We start from the raw sequence: 26,878 nt of genomic DNA, 5'->3' as shown, positions 1-26,878 counted from the left end.
ACTTGTGTGGGTAGGACTAGCGCCCACGAAAGGAAATGGCCCAAACACAACGTGGACACATCAAATTTTTTCATAGAAAACAGTGCCTACCTGTGGATTTTGGCCTGTAGCTCAGCCACCACCTGGGGAAACCTAGCAAACCAGCGCATTTTTGAAAACTAGAAACCCAGGGGAATCCAAGATGGGGTGACTTGCGGGGCTCTGACCAGGTTATGTTACCCAGAATCCTTTGCAAACATCAACATTTGGCCAAAAAAACACTTTTTCCTCTCATTTCGGTGACAGAAAGTTCTGGAATCTGAGAGGAGCCACAAATTTCCTTCCACCCAGCGTTCCCCTAAGTCTCTCGATAAAAATGGTACCTCACTTCTGTGGGTAGGCCTAGCGCCCACGAAAGGAAATGGCCCAAAACACAACGTGGACACAACATATTTTTTCACAGAAAACAGAGGTGTTTTTTGCAAAGTGCCTACCTGTGGATTTTGGCCTCTAGCTCAGCCGGCCCCGGGGGGGGCAGAAATGCCCTAAAATAAATTTGACCCCCTACCCCCCCCCCCCAAACTCCCCCTGCCTGGGGGGGGGGGGGGGGAGGTGTTGGGGGGGCAAATTTATTTTAGGCCATTCTAGGCGCCAGGGCAAATTTGTTCATTTTTTTTTAGAGATGGGTAGCGATCCATCAGGCAAGGGTCGCTGCCCTGGGGGGCAAATTGTATTTAGACCATTTCTGCCCCCCTTGGGAGCAGATTGGTCGATTTTAGGTCAATCTGCCCCCAAGGGGGCAGAAACCACTAGGCACCGGGGGGCAGAAATGGTCTAAATACAATTTGCCCCCCAGGGCAGCGACCCTTGCCTGATGGGTTGCTACCCATCTCTAAAAAAAAAAACCAAACAAACAAAAAAAACACAATTTTTTTTTTTTGCCCTGGCGCCTAGAGGTTCCTGCCCCCAGGGGGGCAGAAATGCCCTAAAATAAATTTGCCCCCTCCCAGGAGCGACCCTTGCCTACTGGGTCGCTCCCCCTGTGTGACATTGGCGCCAAAAAAACAAATCCCCGTGCCGAGTGGTTTCCGCCCCCTTGGGGGCAGATTGACCTAAAATCCGCCAATCTGCCCCCAAGGGGGGGAGAAATGGTCTAAATACAATTTGCCCCCGAGGAGAGCGACCCTTGCCTGATGGGTCGCTCCCCATCTCTAAAAAAAACAAACAAACAAAAAAAAAACACACAAAAAAATTTGCCCTGGCGCCTAGAGGTTTCTGCCCCCGGGGTGGGGGGGGGGGCAGAAATGCCCTAAAATAAATTTGACCCCCCCAAACCCCCCCTGCCCGGGAGCGACCCTTAACTACGGGGTCGCTCCCCCTGTGTGACATTGGCGCCAAAAAAAAAAAAAAAACGTTGCCTAGTGGCTTCTGCCCCCTTGGGGGCAGATTGACCTAAAATCGACCAATCTGCCCTCAAGGGGGGGCAGAAATGGTCTAAATACAATTTGCCCCCTAGGGGAGCGACCCTTGCCTAAGGGGTCGCTCCCCATCTCTAAAAAAACAAACAAAAAAAAAAAAAAAAATATGTGCTCTGGCGCCTAGAGGTTTCTGCCCCCCCTGGGGGCAGAAATGGCCTAAAATAAATGTGTCCCCCCCCTCCCGGAAGCGACCCTTGCCTACGGGGTTGCCCCCCCCTGCGTGACATTGGCACCAAAAAACAAATCCCCGGTGCCTAGTGGTTTCTGCCCCCTTGGGGGCAGATTGACCTAAAATCGACCAATCTGCCCCCAAAATCGACCAATCTGCCCCCAAGCAGGGCAGAAATGGTCTAATTGCAATTTGCCCCCCAGGGGAGCGACCCTTGCCTGATGGGTCGCTCCCCATCTCTAAAAAAACAAACAAACAAAGAAAAAACAAAAAAAAAAGAATTTGCCCTGGCGCCTAGAGGTTTCTGCCCCCGGGGGGCGGGCAGAAATGGCCCATAATAAATTTGCCCCCCCCCCCCGGGAGCGACTCTTGCCTACGGGGTCGCTCCCCCTGCGTGACATTGGCACCAAAAAACAAATCCCCGGTGCCTAGTGGTTTCTGCCCCCTTGGGGGCAGATTGACCTAAAATCGACCAATCTGCCCTCAAGGGGGGCAGAAATGGTCTAAATACAATTTGCCCCCTAGGGGAGCGACCCTTGCCTAAGGGGTCGCTCCCCTTGCGTGAAATTCACGCAAAGAGAAAACTTCTGGTGTCTATTGGTTTCATCAAAATCGGCCAATCTGCCCCCAAGGGGGGCAGAAATGGCCTAATTATAATTTGCCACCTAGGGGAGCGACCCTTGCCTAAGGGGTCGCTCCCCACCTAAAAAAAAAAATGATACCTGGTGCCTAGAGGTTTCTGCCCCCAGGGGGGGGCAGAAAAGGCCTTCCTGAAAAATGCCCCCCCCCCGGAGCGACCCTTGCCCAAGGGGTCGTCCCTTATGTCACTTTCTAAAAGAAAAAAAAAATCCCTGGTGTCTAGTGGGGTTTCAAAAGCCGGATTGCAAGCAATCCGGATTTTGAAACCCTGGGAGAGACTTCAAAGGAAAGGAAATACATTTCCTTCCCTTTGAAGCCCCTCCGGGCCTCCCCCAGTGATTGAAAGAGAACTGCTTTGCATTTCTCTTTCAATCTGCTTCCAGCGCGATGGGGGAGGCCCCTGTGACAAACTAGTACGCGCTCGCGCGCTGACGTCACAGGGGGGGTGGAGGGGGTTGAGGGTAGAAGGGGAAGGTCTTCCCCTTCCATCCCCGCCTTGGGGAGAAGGGGGTGCACAGGGGGGGCGCGCTAGCGCTCCCCCAAGTTCCCGTGTGCCTTGGACGTGGTGACCTCGTCCAAGGCACACGGGAACTGTAGCCCTGGACGAGGTCACCTCCGCCAGGGCACAGAACCGGTTAAACACTCGCATATGGGAGGCCAGTCCTTAGCGGTCCAAGGTTCAAAACTTTGTAACTGGCTCCTTGAGGCTTTGGGAAACAGTCCGTTGTTAATGACATTTCATAAGCATCTTAAAACATGGTTGATTTAATGTAATACATCTGATAGCATCATTCTTATGATTCACTCTCATCGTCCCCATTTTAATATTGTTGTGTTGTGTCATTCTGGTTATTGCAGCTCACGCTTTGCTATCTAAAATACAGTTGTTTTATTAAACCAATCTTTAAAACTTATACTGCTTTTATTGTCATTTATATATGAGATCGAATTGTGAATGAGAGAACTGGATGCGACCTGAGTGACCACGACTTCCCTGAGAAGTATGATATGTCATGCGCTCGGCTGCCCAATCATCTCTACCTTTTGGGAGAGATGAGGCACTGCTAGTTAGCCGGAGCAAAGCCCAGATTTGGAGCGACAGGTGTCACCCACCGTGGGTCAGACTCAGTCTCCCACACTGTCGACGATCTTGCTCCTCAAAATCCAGTAGTCTCATTAGAATAATGAGAGCCTACGCGACAAGCCCATCCTGATGTTGTAGCGCCGGGGAACTCCAATGGGGTAGATGTGTGCTTTATATATATCTCTAATAATAATAAAGTAATAATACATCAAGGGTATTTCATTTTAAAAATCCTTCTCTCATTTAATTTACTTCTTTTATGTAAGCGGCTTCTGTAGTGCACAACCTTCTTGCCATGACATCTCTCCATACGGAATATTAATAATTTGGTATCCAGGATGTAAAGAGTTAGCATGCAATGTGCTATTAGTCACAGTCTCTTTTCCGTATAGCTTACTACTTAGTTTGTCATCTTTAATGGAGAGTACAATGTAAGAAATGATTGCTCTGTTTGCTGTACATCAAATTTAGTTCTACGTTCACAGCACTGCCAATCGATGCTCGGTGAAACAGTTTAAATTTCTCTATAGTATATTTCAAATCAAGAAAATATTGTCTCAGAAACGGCCCCAAAGATCAAAATTTTCTTCCATATCTCTGAGATTCTGTTTCCCTATCCAGTTTCTCTCACAAAATCCCATTAATAAATTTGTGTACGATCGGGCAAAATACCCCCCCCCCCCCATCGCTGTACCTCTAACCTGCTTGTAAAGCAATATTAGTATAGGAAAAAAAATATTGTCAAGTACAAATTCAGCAAATTCAGTAAGCATCTCATCATGTTTAAAATAGTTTGCTAGCCTTGTCTCTAAATAGGTTTTCATAGCTTTCAAACCGTTTATATGGTCAATACTTGTGTACAAGAATTTCACTTCCATATTAACCATTAGATAATTCTTGGTATGTCATTAATCCTTCTTTAAAAGTTACTTGTATCTTGAATTTATGATGGTTAATCACAGACTAAAGGTTGAAGAACTAAATCAACATAATCTCAGACATGTTCAGTAAGAGATTCCATACCTACTATTATAGGGCTCCCAGGAGGAGGTACCACCCTCTCCTTAAGTTTGGTAAAAAAAAAATATATGATCAGTATTTGTGATGTCTCACTATTGAGATACCTATATTATTCATCAGTTATCATCCCTAAATTGTACTGTTTCCTCACAGCAATGGTCACCTTTCTCATACCAGATTGATATTTATCTCTACTGGTTTCTACGTAGCAATCCTGATTTTATTTTTTTTAATTTGTTTTTTTATAGCTGATTAAGGGCCTCCACATGATGATCTGTGTGACTGAGAACAACTATGCCTCCCCCTTTGTCAGCTTTATGTATGGTAATACTCTAATCATCTTGTAAAGCGTGCAGTGCTTTCCTTTCTGCCGTAGGTTGTCACACTTACTGTTAAGTTTTTGAATATCCTCCAGTACACATTGCTGAAAAGTGTCTTATCTTTGCACAGTAAGTTAGGCCCAAAAGTAGATTTCAACCCCAATCCAGTTTCTTTTGTTTTGAAACAATCATTGTCTAAATCATTCTGAATATATATATATTATACTCCATGTCTAGAGTGAATTTCAAATGTAGAACTCTTTCGTCTCTAACTGTAGTGTATGAGTCCTCTTGAACAAAACTGTTAACACCTTGCTAACATGGGGATAACTCAAAAGTATTTTTAAGTTTCAGTTTTCTCATGAATTTGTATAAATCAGTTTAGAAGGCAAACATATTAAACTGAAATGCTGGACAAAAAGGCAATCTCTTTTTCAATAAATTAATTTCAGTATCTGTTAACTGTCTGTCAGACCAATTCAACCCAAAATTTCCTGTTCTCCTCTCTTGTTTTGAGCTTTGGTTTTCACTCCAACCCTTACGCTTTCTCCTCTGATCTTTTTCATCCTGCCTCTACTCTTCTTTTGTCTTTTCTCTTGGATTCCTGGTCTCTGAAACTAAAAGCTTTTCTATACGAATCTCATCCTCTTCAGCTCCTATAACAAAAAAAGTAACCTTGTTCAATGAAGAGGTAGACCCACTAAAATCTTCATTATCAATTGCACTTACAGTACTTGGATCTGATTCTACACTTCTTACAGATCTCTTATCCTCAGAAATAGGTTTTGAAATTTTAACAGATTCAAACTCCTTACCATGGGTATACTTTCTACCCTGTTTGTAATCCCACAGATCTCTAAGGAGGGTAATTCTTTTCCTGTCTCTTTGATCCTTTGGTAGGGCGCTGGAAGCTGAGACTTAGGGCAGCCTTCAAGCCCTTTACAGTACTTTTCCCCTCAGGAGGTGGGTCTTGCTGAACTCACAACGGATAGGCGCTTCCACTAAAGGCAGCGGGGAGGGGAGCCTGTGGTCTGGGACACTCTCAAACTGAGACTCAGGGGCAGCCTACAAGCTCCATGCAACACTTTTCCGAGCAGAAGGTGGGGTTTGCTGAACTTGCGCAGAGCCAGCACTTCTATTAAAGGCAGTGGGGAGCACGGCTGCGCAGGATGTGCTGGAAGCTGAGACTCAAAGGCAGCCTACAAGCCCTACACAACACTTTTTCTGCAGGAGGAAGATCTTGCTGAACATGCACCTGGCAGGCGCTTCCATTAAAGGCAGAGAGTATCACCACAACGCTGGATGCGCCTAAAGATGAGATTCAGGGGCAGCCTACAAGCCCTATATAACACTTTTCACCACAGGAGGCGGGTCTTGCTGAACTTCCATTAAAGTCAGCTGGGAGCACTACGGCATGGGATGTGTCCGGGAAGTGCCCAGGTGCCTCCCTGGGTCAAGAGCAAGCCCGTCTGCGCTCATTTGTGGCCATATGACGCTGGGTTGGGCCCGTGTCTTGGTTCTCCACGTCGTAGTCCACACAAGTTAGTTTAAGGTAACACTAGTACTTAATTTGAGAAGGTGGTTTCTGGTGGTGGGCACAGGCACTTATTTTTGGGGGCCAGCATTTCGTTTTCTGCATCAGGCATTTACTCCCAGCAAAAGATTAATACAGGAAGGAAGAGAAAAATAAAAAAGCGTTATAAAGGGAGAAAGCAGGAAGCTGCAAGAGTGCGCTGAAGGGGTAGAAGTGGCTGTAAATGAATTAAAGAGGCCCAAAATTGCTGTAGGATTATTCTCCCTCAGTAGTCAGTGCTCGCACTTTTAAATGCAGCAGTCACGTGTTTCAAAGGAGAGCTTTGGGCACTGGCACGTTTTTATTTACAAATTATGCACTGGCTAACACCCACTACAGTTTACCTCATGAATTGTTTGTTGGAGGTGCTTTAATGGGCAAGCGCAAAAGGAACATGCCCATCGCTGGCGCAAAGAATACACAGTTGTCTTCAAAATCAGTCACCGGTTATTTGTGTTTGGTGATGGGCGTCATTTCCACGGAAATAGGCTAAGCCGAGTCCAGGTTGGACGCAAACCTGAAAGACTCCAGTGTCCCAATAGGGAACCCCCATGAGGAAGTACCTGTATCTGCGCAGAGATCAACCATGGAACTTCTACCATCTTCTCAGCTGCCTGATTGAACTTGAAAACAACTTAAAAGATTATTGTGACAGTGTTCTGCTCTGTTTCAGACTGAGAAGGAACGAAACTAAAGAATGCAAAAAATGCAGCACCCTTAGTCTTAGTAATGAATTTTGTAAGACACTTTCCAGGTTTCAAATACAAATATATGAAAAGAATAATATGAGCCTTTGATTTGAATGCAGCAACGCACGTGCACCTACTAAAATAATCACAGCAATGGATAATAATCAAAGAAAATGCAGTACATCAAAACTGAATAAATATGCAGTGACTACGTATATTTATACATGCTCACAGTAAAGCTAGATATTAAGAATTAAAAATGCATCACCATGGGGATCGAATCCAACATCATCCTTGTCTGCCAACATCAAGCTGTGGAACCCGTGACAGCTGAGACAGGAGAAGCCACCCCAGCGGGATTATTCTGAGCAATGCATCCACTCTCAGAAATGAGTTCCTTCTACCTGTGTGACAAGCTTTCCCCACCTAATATACCTTAAACTTAAGAGGAAGGTTCTAGTAACCACCCCCTCCTGTCGAGTAAGTTGTGAAATTCAAGCGCGGGCCGTACTGGGTCAGTGTTGAAAAAAACACACGAGTTTGGCCAGGTCCCAAGGCGTCTTTCCAAGACCGAGCTGTACCCTTCCCTGCCATAAACATTCTCATTTCTCATCCTTGTACATTCTTATCAATGTGGTATTCCCCATGTTATGTTCCTTTCCCTGGTGAGAAAAGCGAATACACGTTTCCAAGCTGTGCGTGGAAAAATACCTGCACCACCAATGTGACCGCATTTGAAGCTAAGCACAAAATGGAGTCAGTGGTCAAGATGGAGTTGGTGGTTAAATACAGTTAGCATTTTAGACAGCTGTCTTGGTAAATTGGACAAATTGGAAGCTTTGCTTAATAACATCTGCTCCACTATTTTGAATAAGTTACCCTGGTAACAAATTTGAGACTCTTTGCAAAGCCACAGGGGTTGTTCAACCTTTACCCACCAGCCCCCACCATCAATAGTTCCTGTAGTCTGTCACAGTCTCAATCCCAGTTACAGCTGCTGTCCCCCACCCGTCCAGTTTGAAACCTGTTGCATGTGGCTGAGGTTTCAAGGGGGCCAATGATTTATCAGGAGGTCAGTTGATCCGTACACCACATAAAATTGATATCGTCCAGAGGGCTAGGTCTGATTGGCTTGTGCCCCAGAGCGAGGCCCCACCCTTGGAAGGCAATCCGTTTTTTTTTTTGCCAGAATGATTCCATTGAGACATGCACACAGATCTCACTTCAGTGTACCCCTTATATTAATGTGCTTTAGAATGTTGCAGAAATTCTGACCCCTCATCTAGGAACTCATGCATCCCTTCTGAACAAAGTGGTGCACTGGCTCAGGAAACACTCCAGGTGGACTTGTACCAACCCAGGGAACTCTTCTGATGGTAAGTATCTCAGCGTAAAGATTACAAGTGTGAAAACATCTAAAGGGGACTGTATCATTATTCATAAAAAAAAAAAGCCTAATTTACTAAATCAATCAATAATGTATATAAAGCGCGGCTAATCACCTGATAGGGTACCAGGCTCACTATAGCGATGTTACACTGTCTTCCTCCATTAACGGATTGACAAGGCAACATCACAACGCACCCGCTTTTTAAAAATGTATTTTTTTTCTTTTCAAATTGCCCATCCTCTAGTGCACTTGGACGACCTGTACCCCAGGCCCTGGTAGCGAGCACCATAGCTCCAGCTTGATTTTAGTTAGCCAGCTACTGATTTCCAACAGGCTTGAACCCCTCTCATCTCTAGATCAGACCAACTGATTTACCAATCCTGCTTCATTTGCCCTTGGTAATGAAGGGCATTGTTTTAAGCAGAGGGGCTGCCTTCCTGTTTGCACTACAGCTCCGGTAGGTACAGGGGGGCCTTAAATTCAATTCTTGGAATGTGGCTGGTCTACGGGCCAAACTAGACAATCCAGACTGGCTGCAATTTGTCAACCATTCATATTATTATTTGTTGTCGGTAGACATGGAACCGGGAACCATAGTACCTTAACGGATATGCTAAAATTTGCTGCGCTGCGACTGCCTCTTTGGTGGGCAGGGCTAAGGGTGGTCTTGTTACACTGTTTCTATTAATCTCTCCAAAGTGCTTGCTAAAAAGTTGTTCTATACCCTGTACTGTCAAATATTGTTATTTAAGTGGCATAAAGGCTTTGACATCCTGTTGATAAACCTTTATCATAAAATCTTCAATACTACAGAGACTTATGATGTTGATGGGTTAGAAGGCCATCTGTTGAGAGTTGAAACAGTGTTGAAAAGGGAAACTATGATTTTATGGATGGGGGATTTTAGTATTTGTACTTGTAATTGAGAAACCACAGTAGTTTGTGGGCTGCATGATGATCCAATTCACCATCTATGCGCTTTAGACCTAACCCCCATGGCAGTGGTTCCTAAACTTTTGACTTCTGTGGACCCCCATTTTATCATTATTGGAACCCAGGGACCCACTCTGAATCATTATTTGAATCCGGGGACCCCCCACCCCGAGTTATTACTGGAAGCTGTGGACCCCACCCGAAACATCATTAATGATTTGAAGTGCAAAACAATACACAACAAATGCACAAACAAACATTCATAAAACAGATACACCAATAACACATTTTATTTAATGTGCAAGCAAATATAAACAAAAAAACATTATAATATGAAGGTTGGATCTCTTCTAAATTAAATTGAAGTCACACGTTATCTATATTATATTCTGTTTGGAACTGCACTGCTCCCACAAATCAATCTGAGGATACTAATTACATTTTTAGCCTCCAATGTTAAAGTCTCACACATTTACAGTACATTTAAAAATGTTCAATAGTACATTTAGCCACTTTATTTTGATATACTTTATTAATCTATTAATATTATTTACTTTTTGAAGCATTCACGAACCCCCAGGGGACCCCTGACCACAGGTTGGGACCCACTGCCCTCTGGGATGCACTGAACAGAATAATCTTGTCTAATAATCTAGTCTTTGCACAGGAGTTTAGGACCTCTGCATGCAATGCTCCTCCAGCTTTTCACAACCTAGTTTCAGGTACTGTAATCAATCATATTTTGCTTCCATCTAATTTATTCCCCCCCCCCGCCCCCCTATTTTTTTTTTTTAAATCACGAGGTGGTTCGAAGTTGTATTAATGATCATAAACCTCTCTCACTATTCCTGCACATTGAACTTGACACCACAGACCCTCAGGCTTCTTGTAGGGGTACGGAATTCCTGAGGAATAGGGGGCTTAGAATTAATTGGAACAAAGTGGATATGACTGACTTTATGAAGGATCTCAAGGAGAATAAACAGGAGTGAATCCATTGCAGTTTAACCCAGCTAGAGGAAGCCAGAGCCATTGACACATTTATCTCTTTTGGTGTTTATATTTCTCAAAAAACTTAGTTTGAACAAACACTCCTCTTTTATTAAATCTGTCTGGTTCAGTTGGGCCTGTTTTTCTGCCCACAAACGTCTTAAATTAGCTCTAACAGAGCACATGCAGGATGCGACAAAATTGAGCTCAGCCAGTAAGATCTATATAGCAGCCATCACAGCTAGAAATATGATACAGCTTGATAGAAGTGCTGGAGCATGGGAAGATATGGAGATTGTGGGGAAGTTAAAGGACTCTAGTTCATTTTGGAGGTTAGTTAGCCATCCTTTTTTTTGCTGTAGTGATAACCCACAAATGGATACTGTTATCCTATTTACTGAGTTGGTAGAGAATTTTGCGAAACGTTTTGGCCCAAGTTGCCAGATTTAAGGATCTTGGCACAGTGAAGCACCTACTTATGATTATGAAGCAACTGTTCTGTTGGGGCAGTCAGTCAAAATCAATTATGTGAAATTGGCCATTGAAAGCAGTCTTTCAGGGAAAGCACTGGGCCTGGACAGGATCCCAGTGGGTTTATTTAAACAGGTCTCATTTTGGGCCCCCGTTGTTACAAGGGTTATAAAAGCTGCTATGGTAGGTCAGTTGATCCGATCATGTCAGGAGTCAATTGTCGTTCCCATATTTAAAAAGGGGGACAAATCCATGCCTAGTTTCTACCACCCTAGCTCATTGCTGGATAGCACTTTCAAAATCTTGAATAGAGTGGTATTGTCAAAACATGAAGAATGGGCACACAAGATTAAGGTTTTGTCTCATATACAGCTAGGGTTCCATACATGAGTTTGAATGCTGGATCAGAGCCTCAATCTTTGTTTTATCACACAAACATACATTAGAGCTCAGAGAGAAACTAGGCAGTTACCCTTCATAGACTTCACTTGTGCCTTCAATTCAGTGCAAGTTATGGAACATCATTGAAAGCATGGGGTGCAAAAGGGTCATTGTTGACTTGTCTGCCAGTGTAACCAGCGCAATATCTGCTAAGAATAAATTTAGCAAAGAGGGCAGGATATCCCCTAAAATAAATGCTTCTGTTGGTGTACGACAAGGCCGTGTACTTGCACCTTTTCTGTTTACGGTACATCAATGGCCTGGAATATTTTTTTTTGTGCAAAAGTGGTGAAGATATGGCTAAGATAGGCTCCTGCCCCGTTCCAGTCCTGTAGTACACTGATGGCGCGGTTCTGTTAGCTAGAACTGACAATGGGCTGCTGATACTGTTGGATGCTTTACACTTATGTCTGATCTGGTTTTGAAGACAAACCTTTCTAAATCATTTATTATGAAATGTGTTCCTAGATTTTCAAAATCCTGGAAATTTACAGTCGCGGGTAAAGAGGTAGATTCCTAATTTTACATACTTAGGATTTCTGTTCAGAGCAGCTTTTAATTGGAAACTTTTGATAAAAATCAGATCACTCCAATTTCAAAGATCTTTTGCAGCAGTATTCCGGTTTGCCAATAGGTTTGGACACAAAGCAGTTAAGGGAACTGCCCACATTTACAAAAGTAAATGCTGGTCGGTCGGCACGTTTGTCACAGGAGTCTGGGGATAAACAGATGTTAGGTCAAGACAAAGGACTGTCAATAATTTTATATAAAAGCTTCTTGCTCATCCACAATCCTCGCCCACCACCTGCTGTCATGCTCAGGTGGGGTTGGGTTTTGTTGCAGACTACATTAAGTGGCAACCATTATTACCATGGCTAAGAGGCTGGAGGAAACCTGAAGCCCATTTTACTAGAGCACTTGTAAAGGATTGTCTTGCCTTAGATATTGCCTCAAGAATTCCATGGTTGACATATACTGGGGAAACCTCCTCTGAGTTAGGAATCCCAGAACCATACTCCAATCCCAAGAATTCACTACACTTAGTCCCTGACCTGGTCAAAGATCTGTATTTCAAAAAGCTTTTTAAGGTGTACAGGGATGAACGTCAGACAAGGGCCCCAGGTTTATCTCAGTGGAATTTTAGTGTGAGCTCTGCACCAGAGTCGTACCTCCAACTTATCCCAAACGCATGGTTCAGATTCCTTTTCCCAAAGTTACACTATAATCTCGTTCATTTTTTAGTGGCACTTCAAACACATTAGCATGGTTCTTGTCTCTCCCCACATGTCCGTGCAATTGCAGATCTAAACGGAGCACCTTGCACTTTGTTCTGTCCAGCAAAAACTACGTAACTCGCAGGAAACCTTTTCTTATTCCTTTGGAGTGTAGATTTAATACCAGATTACACAAGGGTGTTTTCGCCCTTGGACAGCAACTAGGAATCCTGGAGTTCTGTTACGCAGTGCTAAATTATATTACAAGCTGTTTGCGCTCTTGGGAGAGATATTCATGCTGGAGATAAGTATTGTTGTGTTCTGTTAGAGAAATCTAATACAGTAATTCTGCTGCTAATTTGTACATGTTTCATTTGCTTTTATTAATACTCTATTTTATGTATTGTAATGTGTACTTTTATAGTTGCTCATGCAGTCGATTTAAAGTATGATTTGATCTTGAACTTCTTGGAACCTCTTCTGAAACATATCTAATATCATTCAAAATGTCATAATTTTTCTTAGCCACATGTTCCATAAACATATCTTCAATGCCTTTCTGAATTTCATTTATATTAACTATCAATTTATCCATAGGTTATCTAGCTTGCACTATCCGCAGCCTAATGAGTTCAAAGTATGTGTTCTCCAAAGTACCTCCCACTTTTCAGCAGTCTTTTCTGTGATATCATCCGCAGCTAGAACCAAGTTTAACCTCTGACCTCGCTGCATCATTTTAAGACCCAAGAAATGCTCAAGGGCCTTGATCTCCCTCCATTTAGATGATCATCAGTCTTTTAAAGTTAATGAAAATTTCCCTTGTGTTGAGTTTGCCTCATTCTAATCCAATCTCAATACTTGTTTACTTTTTTTACCCAGCATACTGGCAATTTCTTCATGTTTCTTTAGATGGTTTTCCATTATTGGACATTGCACGATCTGATGCGAAATACAAATAAATTCACAACTGGGGCAGATTCACGTAGACTGGCACAAATGCTCCCTCAGGATATGCCTGATTGCTGCCACAGGAACACAGTATCAAAACTTCATACACAGAAAGAATTGCCAGTGGCAAAAAGAAAAATATATTCTTAATATATTTATTATCCAAATACAAATCTGTCAACACGTGTTTCCCAATAAAAAGCGCTTCCTCAGGGCCTGTTTAACAGTTCCAGTAGTCCAGTAAATTACTAAACAGAATGAAAAAAATTAATCATCAATGAATCATTTACAAAAGCCAGTAAATTCATGGTTGGCCCTAAAACGTAAAAGTGAACAGTTTTCACTTCCTTAAATACCTATAAATATCGCTCCTGTTATACCATTAATTGTGTTTGACCAATGACTTTGTGTTTCACCACTGTGCATATTAGTTGTTCAATGTTCACCAGTAGCACATTACATGTTGTATTCAGTTTAGCTGCCTATTGGCTTTAACATGGCATTAGACATTACATTTGGTATTTAGGTTAGCTGCCTATTGGCTTTAACGTGGAGTTAGACATTGCAGTTGAGATATTGCAGATGAGCTGTGTTTTTCCAAGCTGTGTTTTTCGTATTGAATTCCGCCAAAACCCTAACGTGATAAGAGAGCATATATTTTGTGTTTACCTCTCTATCCAGCCTGGGAATGAGCGAAGTTTGGAGACTTGGCCACTCTCCAAACTCTTGTTCGGTTCCCCCACTGAGCCAGCATGTTTACCAAGGGGCCTTTTAGCAGGCTTTTTAACGGTGTCCCTGGGCAGCAGCCAGGGGAATCTTCCCGGACTTCAGTCAGGAGCGAACGTCCCGTTTGGGTGTAAAATCTCTTTCTCGCAGTTGAACAGGAGTCATCAACTTGCAGTCATGAGAAGGATGACGAGCAGTGATAGGCCCTACGGTGATGAAATTTTGATTTTTATTCTTTGCTTTGAAGTTATGCTATAATGTAATCACATGTATTTGCTGTGTACATTGCAACTGAGAAGTACTTTGATATATTTTGCTTTCATTGCTGCAACTACTTTTAAACGTGTGCTTCCAACCTACTAATCTCATCTCTCAGGAACCTCGTGGTGAAGTAATGATAATAAATGTCTTCTTTAAACTAAGAAGTGCATTCCAGAGAAGTTTTGTCAACTCGGTCATAAGATAAGGAAAGCAAAACAACTCCAAAGCATCCTTCTAAAATTAAATCTGTGCAAAAGATGCAGCACAAGAGAACCTGTCAACTTAACAAGACTGCTAAAAAGACTAACCACATAGTTGAAAAAACATGTATATCTCTCCTAGCTGAACAAATATACTTAACAAAAAAATTTAACACACCTCAAATCTTTCTTTTAAGAATGTTCACTTCCACCATGTATCACAGTACATGTTTTTAATTTTGAAACATTATTTTTGTAAACATCGTTTATATCTATCAAATATCACAGTATACGTCACAGTCAAATATAAGGTAACAAATAACACATCAGTATTTATACCTATTACACCAGTATACTTCCTCCAAAAACAATGTGTAGTTACACACATGCCATGATTAAAAACCATACTGCATTAAATATAACTTTCTGTATTTCATCACATATCACTCAAACCCAATGTAATGTATAGTACAATAAGTACTTCAACTTGGATTGTCTTTTAGGAATATTCTTTCCATTAATTACATTTACTTCAATCTGGTATCAGCGTAAGAGATTTTCATTTTACACTATTCTTTAAGTAAACTTCATTTATATCGGTCAAATAGCACTGAATAATCCATGGTCAAATATAAGATAACAAAAAACATATGTATATACCTTTTACATCAGAATACTACCTCTAAAGACATATGTGTAATAGCACACATGCAATGGTTAAAAACCATATAAGCAGTCTTATTGAATTGATCGTGAGCACCTTGGGTCTGGATGTCTGTAGACTTTGGTTTGAAATGTGGGAAATTGTGAGGAAGCAAATTCAAAGCAAAATGATGGATTGACAAAAGGTTGGTCAGTGAATGATTTAAGTGAGATGTTTATATATTTATAAAGCGCTCTGAGAAGCTCAAAAGTGTGTACTGGATGCTGGCGAATAGCAGGTTGCGATAGAAATGCCTTACTGAGCAGGAAGTCAAATCCAGTAAATGTTTATCTGTTATTAATTGTGTTTCAAATTTTTTTTTTTCAGAACGGGCGAACAGAAGTATCCAGCAACTGAAAGACGCTCTTGAGGACACCAGTTCCACTGTTGAAAGAGGGTCTACCGCTCATACAAAGCCAGTGGTCACTGCAATGGAGCAAGGATGTGGCACAAATCAGGCCCTGCAGGAACTTCAGCACAGCCATGCAGGTAACAAATGGAACTAAAGTATGTTACTATAGTCTGGTTTTGATGTAAGTTATTGATAACACCCTGGTCAGTACTGGGCTGAAACAGGAAGGTAAAGCCAAACGTGACAGTTGTCTCCTTGTATCATAATTAAAATAATTTAGGTGTTAATTAAAAGAACATGAATATGTATGCAAATTGACTCTAGCTGTTTAAGACAGGTAGCATGTATATATAACATCAACACAAGTGTCAACCTTACTGAATACAATCAATTTTGAGAATGTTTTCAATTTTTTTTTTTTTTTTTTTTTTTTTATATAACCACATTTTATTTTTATTTTTTTATTTAGTATAGAAAATACAGCACTGAAAGTTCTCGGTCGCAGACAACAATAGCAAAAGTTGAGAGGAGAGGGGAAAGTGGGTATCCCTGTCAGCTGCCTCTACGGGTAGGGAAGGGTGAGGAAAGGACCAGTTTATTTGCACCCAGGGATGAGAGTACAAAAGTCTAGTGAATCTGCAAATGTAGGCCCTCAGCCTGCATGTTCCAAGACCTTGCCCAGGAAGGACTAGTCCACCATGTGAAAGGCTTTCTCGAAATCTATTATTGGTGGTGACCATACAATAACAACGAAACACGTGTTCGCTACAGGCTTCAGGATTCGTCAGAATTACTGGGAGCTTGTGAAGAATGAAAATAAAGAACTATTGATTACTTTGGACTGCTTAAATTGAACATTATATCTGTCTGCTCAGGGAGCTGTAGGGCTATTTTGGAAGCTTTAACTTCCGGTTGAAGTTTATGGTTGCAGCTTCTCCCTTGAAGCAATGTATGTGATCGGGCAGTAAACTAATTATTAAGGCACACACAAGGTTGCACCCTTATAGATCCCAGCCACTAATTTCTAAGTCAGACTTTTCTATGGTATTGACATTGGAGCAGTGTCTACCTTGACTACTTCCAGGTTTGTCCCCACCGTGTCTCGTAATTCTTGAATGGCCCATAGAATTGTAGCAAGATTGGAGGGCTTGAGGTGCCACTGTGAGACTGAAGGGCTGCCTGCAGTTCCAACCCCACTTGTGGCAGTGGTTGTGCACTGTGGCTTTTCCTCTGCACCGACAGTGGCTCCGGGGTCCAGCAGCTCCTGCCTCTGTGCTGCTACTGTCTGCTTGGGTGCTATGCTCCCCATGCCTCCATGTTAGGCTGGGCAGTCTTGTACGTCGGGAGGTTCTCTTGTCCCCCGTGGCACTCAGGCCCCCTGTGGCAGAAAGCTCAGCATCATCAGCGGCCTGGAGGCAGCAGCTGGGGAGTACATTACAGGCGTGGTGGCTGTGTATGACAGTGGAAGTGTGAAGAGGTCTGGAGTAGATTTAATCTGTGACCGGTCATCTCGGCTGCTGCGGCCACACCCCTACTCATGTTATAGAAAGAGCTTGAAATAGCATGAAAGAACACATGCTAATGAGAAGCCAGACATAATGACCTTCCCTAATAAACTCCAAACTTCAGTTTGACTTTGGAGAAACAAAACATGCTTCTCCAAAAGAAGCCAGAAGATTTTGAATCCGTCTCAGGCCAGACCAACACACAAATAAAGGGAATTACTTGGAGGGAATAGGGTGAGATTTGGGTAGAAATTAAAGATGTCAAACTTTTTTTGAGAAGTGTACTAGGAGCAATTTTGAAGTAATCAGGTGGTACACCCTTAGGTAAGGACAGAGTACACCAGTTGACAATAAGGCAGACTGTAAAGGCAAATCACCCGGATATCATTGTTTGCATCCACTTCTTCGAGGAAGAAGAAAGATCCATGTACATGTTTTCATACAGTGGCACTGGCATGCAAATTTTCCAGGACCTATCCATCATCACCCTGAAAAAAAGAATATTTCCATCCAGCAACTGATTTCTTAAAGATGCAGGATGTCAAACACAGATGAGGTTACCCATTTCGCATCATATAAAGTGGCAAAATTGGTTATTCAAAATCACCCATAGAGGCTTGCAACATTTTGAATATTGAGGCAAAAGAGAGAGCATTTGACAGAGGAGGCCATGTGCAGATCTCCATGTCAGGGACCTGGTGCTGCAGAAGGTGACCTGTGAAAGTCATAGCAAGACGCCAAACGAGGAGAAAATGACAGCCAAATGCAGAGAGATGATTGTCTGTGGGAAGTCAGTGCAACCAGCCCAAAGACCCAAGTGGACTTAGATGGAGAGAAGAGACAATAAAAGCTTGCTGAACACGCTACCCCCAACTGCAAATTATACATCTCGGTCAGGGGATTGTAAGTTAAGATGGTCAGATAATACTGAGGACACCTGGGGTGGGTTGCAGAGTGACCCCAATGGCACCTGTCACTGGTAGGTCCTTGACAAGTTGCATGTTAATCTAGGAGGCCGGGGACACAAAGACCACTTTGAGCTATCTTCTTTTCAGTTCCAATTCATTCACTGCACATGGTTGTTACAACTAAAAGGGGGTTACTATTACAGGAGGAAGGAAGGGAAGATAGATGAGTAGCACGCTTCTTGGGATCACCCCTGGCCTTGGTGTCCCTTTATGTTGCAAAAAGGGCAAGGAACTCTTCCTGTGAGTAGCAGCCCATGCATTGATATCTTGTGCTTCATGCCCTGTCGTAGTGGAGGCAACCTAAACGTGATCATAAACGGAGTCCTTGACAAAATGCAAAGCCATTTTGCGGTAATGCTTTTATTTCTTGCCAATTGTAAACTTGGAAGATGCATAATTGATTACGTAATGATAGGGAAAAAAAATCTTACAGACAATCAAAGAAGAGAACCAGGACTCAGAGACCCTGTCATATCATGGTAGGTTACATGGGCACTCAAGAGGCCTTACAAACCAGAGGAAGAGTTGCCTTGGGTTGTGCTTAACACATCCATCTAGAGCAGCGGTCTTCAAACTATTTAATGCCGAGCCCACCCCCCGCCCGTGGGGAAAAAAAATCATTGGGCCTCCCTCAACATTTTTCCCAATTATTTTATTAAACTGACAGTTTTTAAATAGCTCTATACTTATTTAAACATTGCAGTTGGGTTCTGATACTGATTTAAAATTGCAATCAAATACGTGATCGCCAAACACATTTTTCTGGTCAGGTAGGCTTTAATAATGTGTAATTGTAGCCACAGAATTGGGGAGTGAGGGTTTTGAAGAATATTTAAAATCCCTTCCATTTTGACAACTTCTCCCAGCCAGAATATAAAAGATAAGTGGTTATTGATGGCCCATTACTGCCCTCACTAAAACAAAACACTGCCATCTGCTTAATGCTTTGTGGTGCCCCCCCACCCCGAGATCACTTGAGGCCCACCTAGGGGGGCCCGCCCGCCAGTTTGAAGACCTCTGATCTAGAGAGACAAATGAGCACTGAAGAATGTGGAAAAGTGTACTCTGGATTTTCTAACTGCCAATGATGTAGAAGAAGTGGGCATGGCCATGGTTTGGGGTGCTTTGAGGACAGTAGTGTGAAGACAGTTTTTAGTTGGGCACCCTCCTCAAGAGGCTGCAAGAAGCCATGCTGCAGAAATTGAGGGAGTGGATTTGGAGGGAGCTCACAAACTTATGCAGTCACAAAATCTGTTCAAAAGCGTAGTATCTCTTAGGGAGCAAATTGGAACAATAGAATAGAAGAAAGTGGATTACATGCTTGCCATACTGTGCAAATGGTTCTTTGAGTGCGGTAATAAGGCTTGCACATTATTGACCAGACTCCTTAGGGCAAATCAAGCACTTAGCTTTGCAGCAGGAATAAACAATGAGAATGTGATAGTTCTTAAGCGGCGAGAAAGAAAGGTCGGGGAGATTCAAAGCTTTTTATTGTGATGTATATGAGAAAGAGCCCACCAAAGCAGAGGATTAGCAGACATATCTGGTCCTTGCTGCCCTCCTATGGCTCTCTGGAGGAGAAATAGTGCCCAGAAGCAATAGCCAACACTTTTGGCCAATGTCTACTAACCGTTTTGTTGAAAGCATTTAATGAGGTACCATTGGCTAGATCAGTAACTCTAATGATGGCACAGGCCACCCTCTTCTCCATCCTTAAAACAGACAGACCTCAGTTAAACTATGTATCATACTACCTGCTAAATGCTGATGCAAGGATTTTGACATTGCAAGAAGATGCAGGGGTTATACCCGGATCAAGTGGACTTCCCAGAGGAAAAACAAGCTGAAGACAACAGCAAAAAGACATTACATCTTAAAGATGTGTTAACATCTTAAAGACGTGTGGAGGAGATGGGTTACAAGATGGAATTCCTCTGTTGCTTCTTCTGTTTGCTCTCACATTCGAGCTCTTAGTCAATCATATTAGAGCAAATGTTCAGATCAGAGGCATCACACTAGGGAGAGACTTCAAGATGACAATATTTGGAGGCAACATCTTGTTGTCATTCACAGGTCCTGAGACCTCTGCGTTGGAGATTATCACCAAACTGAAAGAACACCAACATGTCTCAGGATTCAAAGCGAACCTCCACAATTCTGTGGAATTCAGCATTTCTCTGACAATGGACACATTATTGGCCTTGGAGACATTGACCCACTTCTTCCTGTTCACTGAGGCAATTGAGTACCTGGTGATCATGTTGATACCCACATTGGAGGCAACCAGAATGGCCAACGCTAGAATACAACAAGGTATTCAAAAAGACCTTGGTAACTGGAAACACCAAACGATGTATTGAGTGGACAGGATAATGGCTGTAAAGATATCTGTGTTCCCCCCCACCCCCCAACCCCCTCTCCCCCCCCCCCCCCCTCACCCCAAACATCCTCCATGTCTTCCAAACAGTCATTGGGTTATTGGAAGGAATGTGTGGTCTAATTGCAAGGAGTATATTCAGATTTCATATGTCAGAGAGAGCGCTAGAATAGGACACCAAAGGACTGAGCAAGCAATCACCAAGCAAAGCTATTGTTGTACTATGGTTGTATGACCGGATCAGGTGTGAGAAAGACAAGAGGTGGTGCATGGTCGACCACATGCTTTGTGGGAGACCAATACTGATTTTACACTGGCCATGGACATGGAGAGTTTTTGGTTGGAGGGAGGGGGTGTCTTGCCCTTAGAGGCCCATACCCATAAAGACTGATAACAATCTTTGGGCTGGAATGGAGCAGATGCTTCAGTTACATTCACTTACGGCAATTGGGACTGAGCCCAGCAGTAAAAAAAAGTGACAAGGCAGCCAACAGCATTGAGAGAACAATGGCAGCAAGTTCTTCTTGGGAATCCATACAATCTTAAAACGAAATAGTGCTCTCAGTGCATGGAAAATTGATTGAAAGTTTCCATTTTATAAGGCTTAAGGAAAAGAGCTAAGAATACATTAGATCACGATCATCTAGGGGACACTATGGAGAAGAGCCTAATTTAAAGTTTGGCCGCAGGAAGGTTATCCTGATCACCTTATTTCAAGTGCATTATATCCTATGGCATTTATAATAAGGTGGACGGAATATCCATCACGTTTGTGATGGATTAAGTCATCTGCCAAAATCTAAATTAGGCCGTAATAATCTTGCCTCACACAGAGCAGGGAAGGAGACCCTTAAACAAGATCCTCTACAGATGGTATAACGCTCTGCATTCACGCTTTTGAGAGAGTGCGCAGCTCCACGTGCTGGAGGGGGTGAAGTGAAAGTGAACACTTATATATTCAATGCATGCCCTCACATTGTGCAGTTTTGGAGGGAAGAATGGCAGATATTTGAGGAAACTCTGGGCACAAACTTGAAACTTTGCTGAAGTAATTGTGCCTAGGTACCCATCATATGTGGAATAATATGCACTCATTTGAGCACAAGATTACCTTCACTTGTTAGCAGTGAAATATTTGATTCCAACCGGGCAGGGAACATCTAGACTCTTAATTATAGATCATTACTTTATCTGTGTCATAACAATTTTTGAAGATTTAGCCTGTACGTTTACCAAACTAATAACCAGTAGCAATTTTTTGGCGAGTGCCGTTGTTCCCTCCTTTTGCAAAATAGCCTTAGTCACCCCACTCTTGGATAACAAGACTTTAGACCCTGATCCCTTAAGAGTATCAACCTATTTCCCTTCAAAAAAATTATTTACAAACATTTTTGAATTGGACGAGTATGCAACTTGTTTCGTATATTGAGAAAAATAAGGTCCTTAATAAATATCAGTCTGATTTCAGACCCTCATGTAGAAGCGAAACAGTTATGGTGGCTGTCAGTGACATCCGTGTGATTTTACATGAAGGGAGCTTGGGCGCTCTTATCCTCCTCCATCTGTTGGAAGCCTTCAACACAGTTTCACATGTTTTCCTGATGGAAAGACTGAATGCTATTGGCCAGCGGGATAACTTGCTACGGTGGTTTGAATCTTTTTTTAAATTGAACTTGGGCTGCTCAGATGGCTTCATTACATTCAAATTTTAAAGATATACACTCTGGTGTCCCCCAGGAATCTGCTCTCAGTCCAACTCTTTTTAATATACATGTTGCTCGATTTGATTGCTCTTCTGGGATTCAATTTTATTGTTATGGTGATAACACTCCCATATTCATCTGCATGGAGGACTCTCTTAAACAACTTCAAGATAAATTAAAAATATGTCTGGTCAAGGTGGCTTGTTGGATGAACACAGACTCCCTGCAGTTAAATTTAGTTAAAACACAGGTGGTGATATTTGGTAATCCCTCAGCTGTTAAGGGAGTACCTCAAACTGGCAACTACTGCCCAAAATCAGGGTGTTCTATCGGATAATAAAATTTTATTTGATCCCCATATTAACAAGCTAATGACCACCTGTTTACTAATAATGATAGAATTAAAAAAAGACCCACAATTTATTCCTCAATATTCCAGGTAACTGCTAATATGTCTTGATCATTAGTAGGTTAGACTATTGTAACACAATGTATGTTGGTCTTCTTGCTTATCTTACTCAGAGACCGCAGTTTATTCAGAATTCAGCTGCCAAATTGATATTTGATATGATGAAATTTGAGAGTGTCTCATCTTCTTCAGTAACATTGGCTTCCTGGCCAGAAGAGATGCTGGTTTTTATTCCCTCTGAATGTATCGTGGGGCCATTTATCCAGGACCATGAACCAACTATATTTCTGACATGTTTAACAAAAGCATATCCTGCCTAGACTGCTTCGCTCGACCACCTCCGGTCTGAATATTGTACCAAAACATCAGAGGACAAGACTGTGAGGATATGCTTTTTATGTGATCACTGCACCTGTGTGGAATAAACTACCAATTGAGCTAGGTTGTGAAACTATTATTTTAAAATTTTGTAGAGCTCTAAAACCCATCTTGTCAGCCAGAACTCAACCGTTTTCTCTTTATGATTTCATGCATTAGGTGAACAAAGTGAATATGCTTTCTAAGTTCCAGGACACCCTTGAGTAATAGCGTGCTATACAAAATTAATAATGAGTATGTTGGTCTGTGGGTGCGGTTTGACTGACACTTCAGCCCAGCCTGTGCAGGCAGCAGGGTTCACAGACTTTCTGGGTGTGAGTTTAAGTCTGAGATGGCCACACGGTTCCTCTTCCTTTAGGTTTGGAAACTTGTGACTACCTTTTGCCTCGTCAGGGTGTAGTTGGCATCAGACAGTTCTTGATTGTAGGATATTTCTTGGATCTCACTGTGTCCGGTTGTGTTTGGGTGCTTGGTGCATTGATAGAGATGTTGTTCAGGCCCTTTCTTTCTCTTCAATTTTTGAACTTCTTTCTTCTTCTTCTCCCCCCTTCTTCTCCTCCTTCTTTCTTCTTCTTCTCCCCCCTCCTTCTTTCTTCTTCTTCTCCCCCCTCCTTCTCCTCCTCCTCCTTCTTCTTTTCCTCCCCCCTCCTTCTTCTTCTTCTTCTTCTCCTTCTTCTCCTTCTTCTTCTTCTCCCCCTTTTTCTTCTTCTCCTTCTTCTTATCCTCTTCCTCTTCTTCTTCCTCCTTTCTCCTCCCCCTTCTTCTCCTTTCTCCTCCTTCTTCTCCTTTCTCCTTTCTCCCCCCCTCCTTCTTCTCCTTTCTCCCCCCCCTCCTTCTTCTCCTTTCTCCCCCCTCCTTCTTCTCCTTTCTCCCCCCTTCTCCTTTCTCCCCCCTTCTCCTTTCTCCCCCCCTTCTCTTTCTCCTTTCTCCCCCCTTCTCTTTCTCCTTCTCTTTTACTTTCTCCTCTCCTCCCCCCCTTGTACTATGTTCAATCTTGTCTTGCAACACTTTTCTTTGTTATGAGTTACCGTTGGCTGTTCTGGATCAGTTAAAATCATGCCTTTGCTCAGTTTTTGTGTTGGATAACCCATCTACTGAAATATAAATCCAATGGGATTAATATTTTGGGGGATGGGAAATACCTCACTGTTGTGACGAAGTAACGCTTCCCCCCAGTTCTAAATCAGGCCCTAGGTGTCTGATGTCGACAAAGAATGCCCATGCACGGTGGAAGCAGCCAACATAGTTGCAGTGCATCTTGCACTCACCAGCATCCATCTGCTATTACGTTATTTTTCTTGGCCAGGCCCTCATGGTCTCTTCCCATCAGACACCTGCAGTCCCCAGCAGCATTAAAGGACGTGGCAGTGGAAATGCTCCAGCACCGCCACAGACTCATAGTGCTGCACCTCATTAGACTTGAGCAAAGCCATGCTTCATCAGACTTGTGGACAGTCCTGGTAGAAAAGCTGGACTGTCTGCACTATTAACCAGACCGTGACAGCCTGCATGAGCCTGCAAGAGTCCTGGTAACTACGCAAAGGTGAAATGAGGTCAAGAGGTGTGTAGGGAGAAGAGAAAAGTGAGGAATAAGAAAGGAGTAATAGAAAAAAGAAGGGGAGGCTAACTGATACAGGGGGCAGAAGCATGCAAGACATGGGACAGGGGAGGGTCATGAGACACCTAGGTCTCTTTGTGAGCATCATAAATCAGTCACTCTTACAACCGCAGTACTGTTCGGGGACACAGTTCATACAGCCCAGAATGCCATTTTGGCAGGAAAGGGGAGCATTGAGCTTCGCCTAAGAGCACCGAGCACCTGGTCAGGTGTGGACGTGGTGTACGAACCAACAATCATGAGGCATCAATCACAAGGGGTTGCAAGAGGTAGTAAAATGAGGCATGCCAAGTGAGATAAGAGTAAAGCAGCAGGACATTTTGCATTGTGGTGTCAGCTGCTTGCCAGCCCCTATCAGAACCTCATTAGTGCTTTGTCAGAGTTTCGTCAGCAATCTGCTAAAACCATAATTCCCAAGCACAAACAGATATTTCTTTATTTATCAGTTTGTGCAAATTAGGCACAGTGGGTATCCAAGCACTTTATATAATAACAATTACAGAAATAAAAGCTGTTTATTTTTGCTATAATATATTTTTTGAGGACCAGTGTTAAGTTATGAAAAACCATTACATATAATCTGTTAATTCAAAGCAATTTGTGTATGGGTAGTCAGGTCAAAGAACTGAGCATCTTGGTATTCAGGCTGCCCTTTTGCTGGCAGGCATTCCTGTTGCCTTGGGCCTGCCGCTAGGCTTAACCAGGCTTGTCTGCTGCCTATACTACCAGGAATAAGATAATCCGAGCAGGTATGCCTCCGGAGTTGTGTCCCAAGTCTTTGCAGTTCCAGGTATTGGAATGGATTTTCAGTAGCTGACATTTGCAGGCAGCCATTTGTAATTCCAAAATGGCATCTGCTCTTACTAGGATTGAGCTGTGTTGGTTGAAGAATGTTATGTGGTCTAGTTCTTCTTGGCATATTACAAATCTTACATGGCATCCTCCAAGAGACCCATGAGGATATGTGAGATGCAGGAAGCAAAATGGCAACATCGGTGTCTGCTGCCATACCAAATCAATAATTCTAATACCCACCACGTGTGGATAGCACCAGGGCATCCTGCAGAATCTGCACTGCTGAGTATCAGGCCTCACTACCATCTTTGAGCCGATTGTCCCACCTCAGTGTCCACTATTCGCTGGTCATTCTGGTGGGTGGAGTTCCCCAATGGTCAGATTGAGAGAGTGTATCCCCATGTAGCGTGTTATTTTCCAGCAGCTCAAAAGTCATTGCTTTGCAGGTAGTCCCAGACATGTAGTCCTAACCATTTTCACCTAATAATCAAATATGTGTTAAAAAAAGGCTACAATAAGTGTTATGCAGGTCTGAGAAAAGAGCAATTTCAAATATCAAAGGAGAGTTGGTGGAAACAGTTTCTCTACCAAGGGCTTGGTGTTACCCTGGAAATCTGTGACTTATTTAGTTCTCCATGATTAGCCCTGGAGAATTTATGAATTATTAAGAAGTAGGGGGGGATCTACTCCTATTATAGGCATATGTCCACGCAGAGTAGAGTTTACTTTTTAATTTGTATTTTTGAATCAGCCCTTTGTCTCCATGTAGTTGTACCTATTGGGTCAGTATAAGTGGATTCAAGATAAGTGTTGGTCAGTACACCTTAATGAGGTGTTTTGCGCAGTATATAATAATCTCCTTGTATATATGGTTTGCATTGGAAGCCTTTAGCATGAATAGCCGGATCGAAGGGGAGCGGAGAGGAAGCAATAGCACAAAGTCTGTGGGGATAGATAGCAGCAGGTGAAAGAAAATATTTTCATTTGTGGCAGGGAGAAGAGCCCAATGCTCTAATTTCTACGCTGCCCCTGAGTAGCAGTTGAAGGCCTAAGCAGATGAGTTTGGGGCCAATACAAAGCATGAATGAATAACGGGGATGTTTTTCACCTCTAGATTCTGAATGACATCATTGATAACTCGAGCTCTACTGTCCATTTGATGTCACTGAGAATCCCTTCATGAAGAACATCAGGCTTATTCACTGATACTCATCTATAATTCTATATATCTTAGATGCTAATCATTTGCAAACGCGTAAAGCATTAATTTGGCTTCCCAGCTGTAAGCCCCAGGGTCCTGAATGCATTATCCGTTTTTATCAATATTGCTGATTTATTATCTGTAAATGCAGATTTACCATGTAAAAGTTAAGTTGCATGGACCAAATAATCATAACCTGGGTCGAATCTCAACTTCAGATGTGATAAGTGGCTCTATACATCATGCCTGTGTGGATCTTGGTACTTTTTCACAAAATACAGTTTTTCTGATTCAGTGGTAGTTTCCGAAATAGGACCTGTTTTTAAGTACCTTTGTTCAGGATC

General features: G+C 42.7%; 1 protein-coding gene across 2 annotated transcripts in view; it reads left to right on the top strand.

Annotated features, from left to right (window-relative positions):
* The window catches only part of SDCCAG8 (SHH signaling and ciliogenesis regulator SDCCAG8), a 1,349,628-nt gene that overhangs the window by 58,816 nt on the left and 1,263,934 nt on the right, over window positions 1-26,878 (top strand). For both annotated transcript variants that reach the window (XM_069234464.1, XM_069234463.1), the window contains exon 2: window positions 15,556-15,717. In XM_069234464.1, coding sequence (XP_069090565.1) covers window positions 15,556-15,717 — 162 coding nt within the window. The remainder of the gene's footprint in view (window positions 1-15,555; window positions 15,718-26,878) is intronic.

Source organism: Pleurodeles waltl, chromosome 5, assembly GCF_031143425.1.
Source record: "Pleurodeles waltl isolate 20211129_DDA chromosome 5, aPleWal1.hap1.20221129, whole genome shotgun sequence".
NCBI classification, from domain to species: domain Eukaryota; kingdom Metazoa; phylum Chordata; class Amphibia; order Caudata; family Salamandridae; genus Pleurodeles; species Pleurodeles waltl.
Note: the sequence above shows the minus strand (reverse complement) of the source record. Positions and strands in the feature narration are given on the sequence as shown.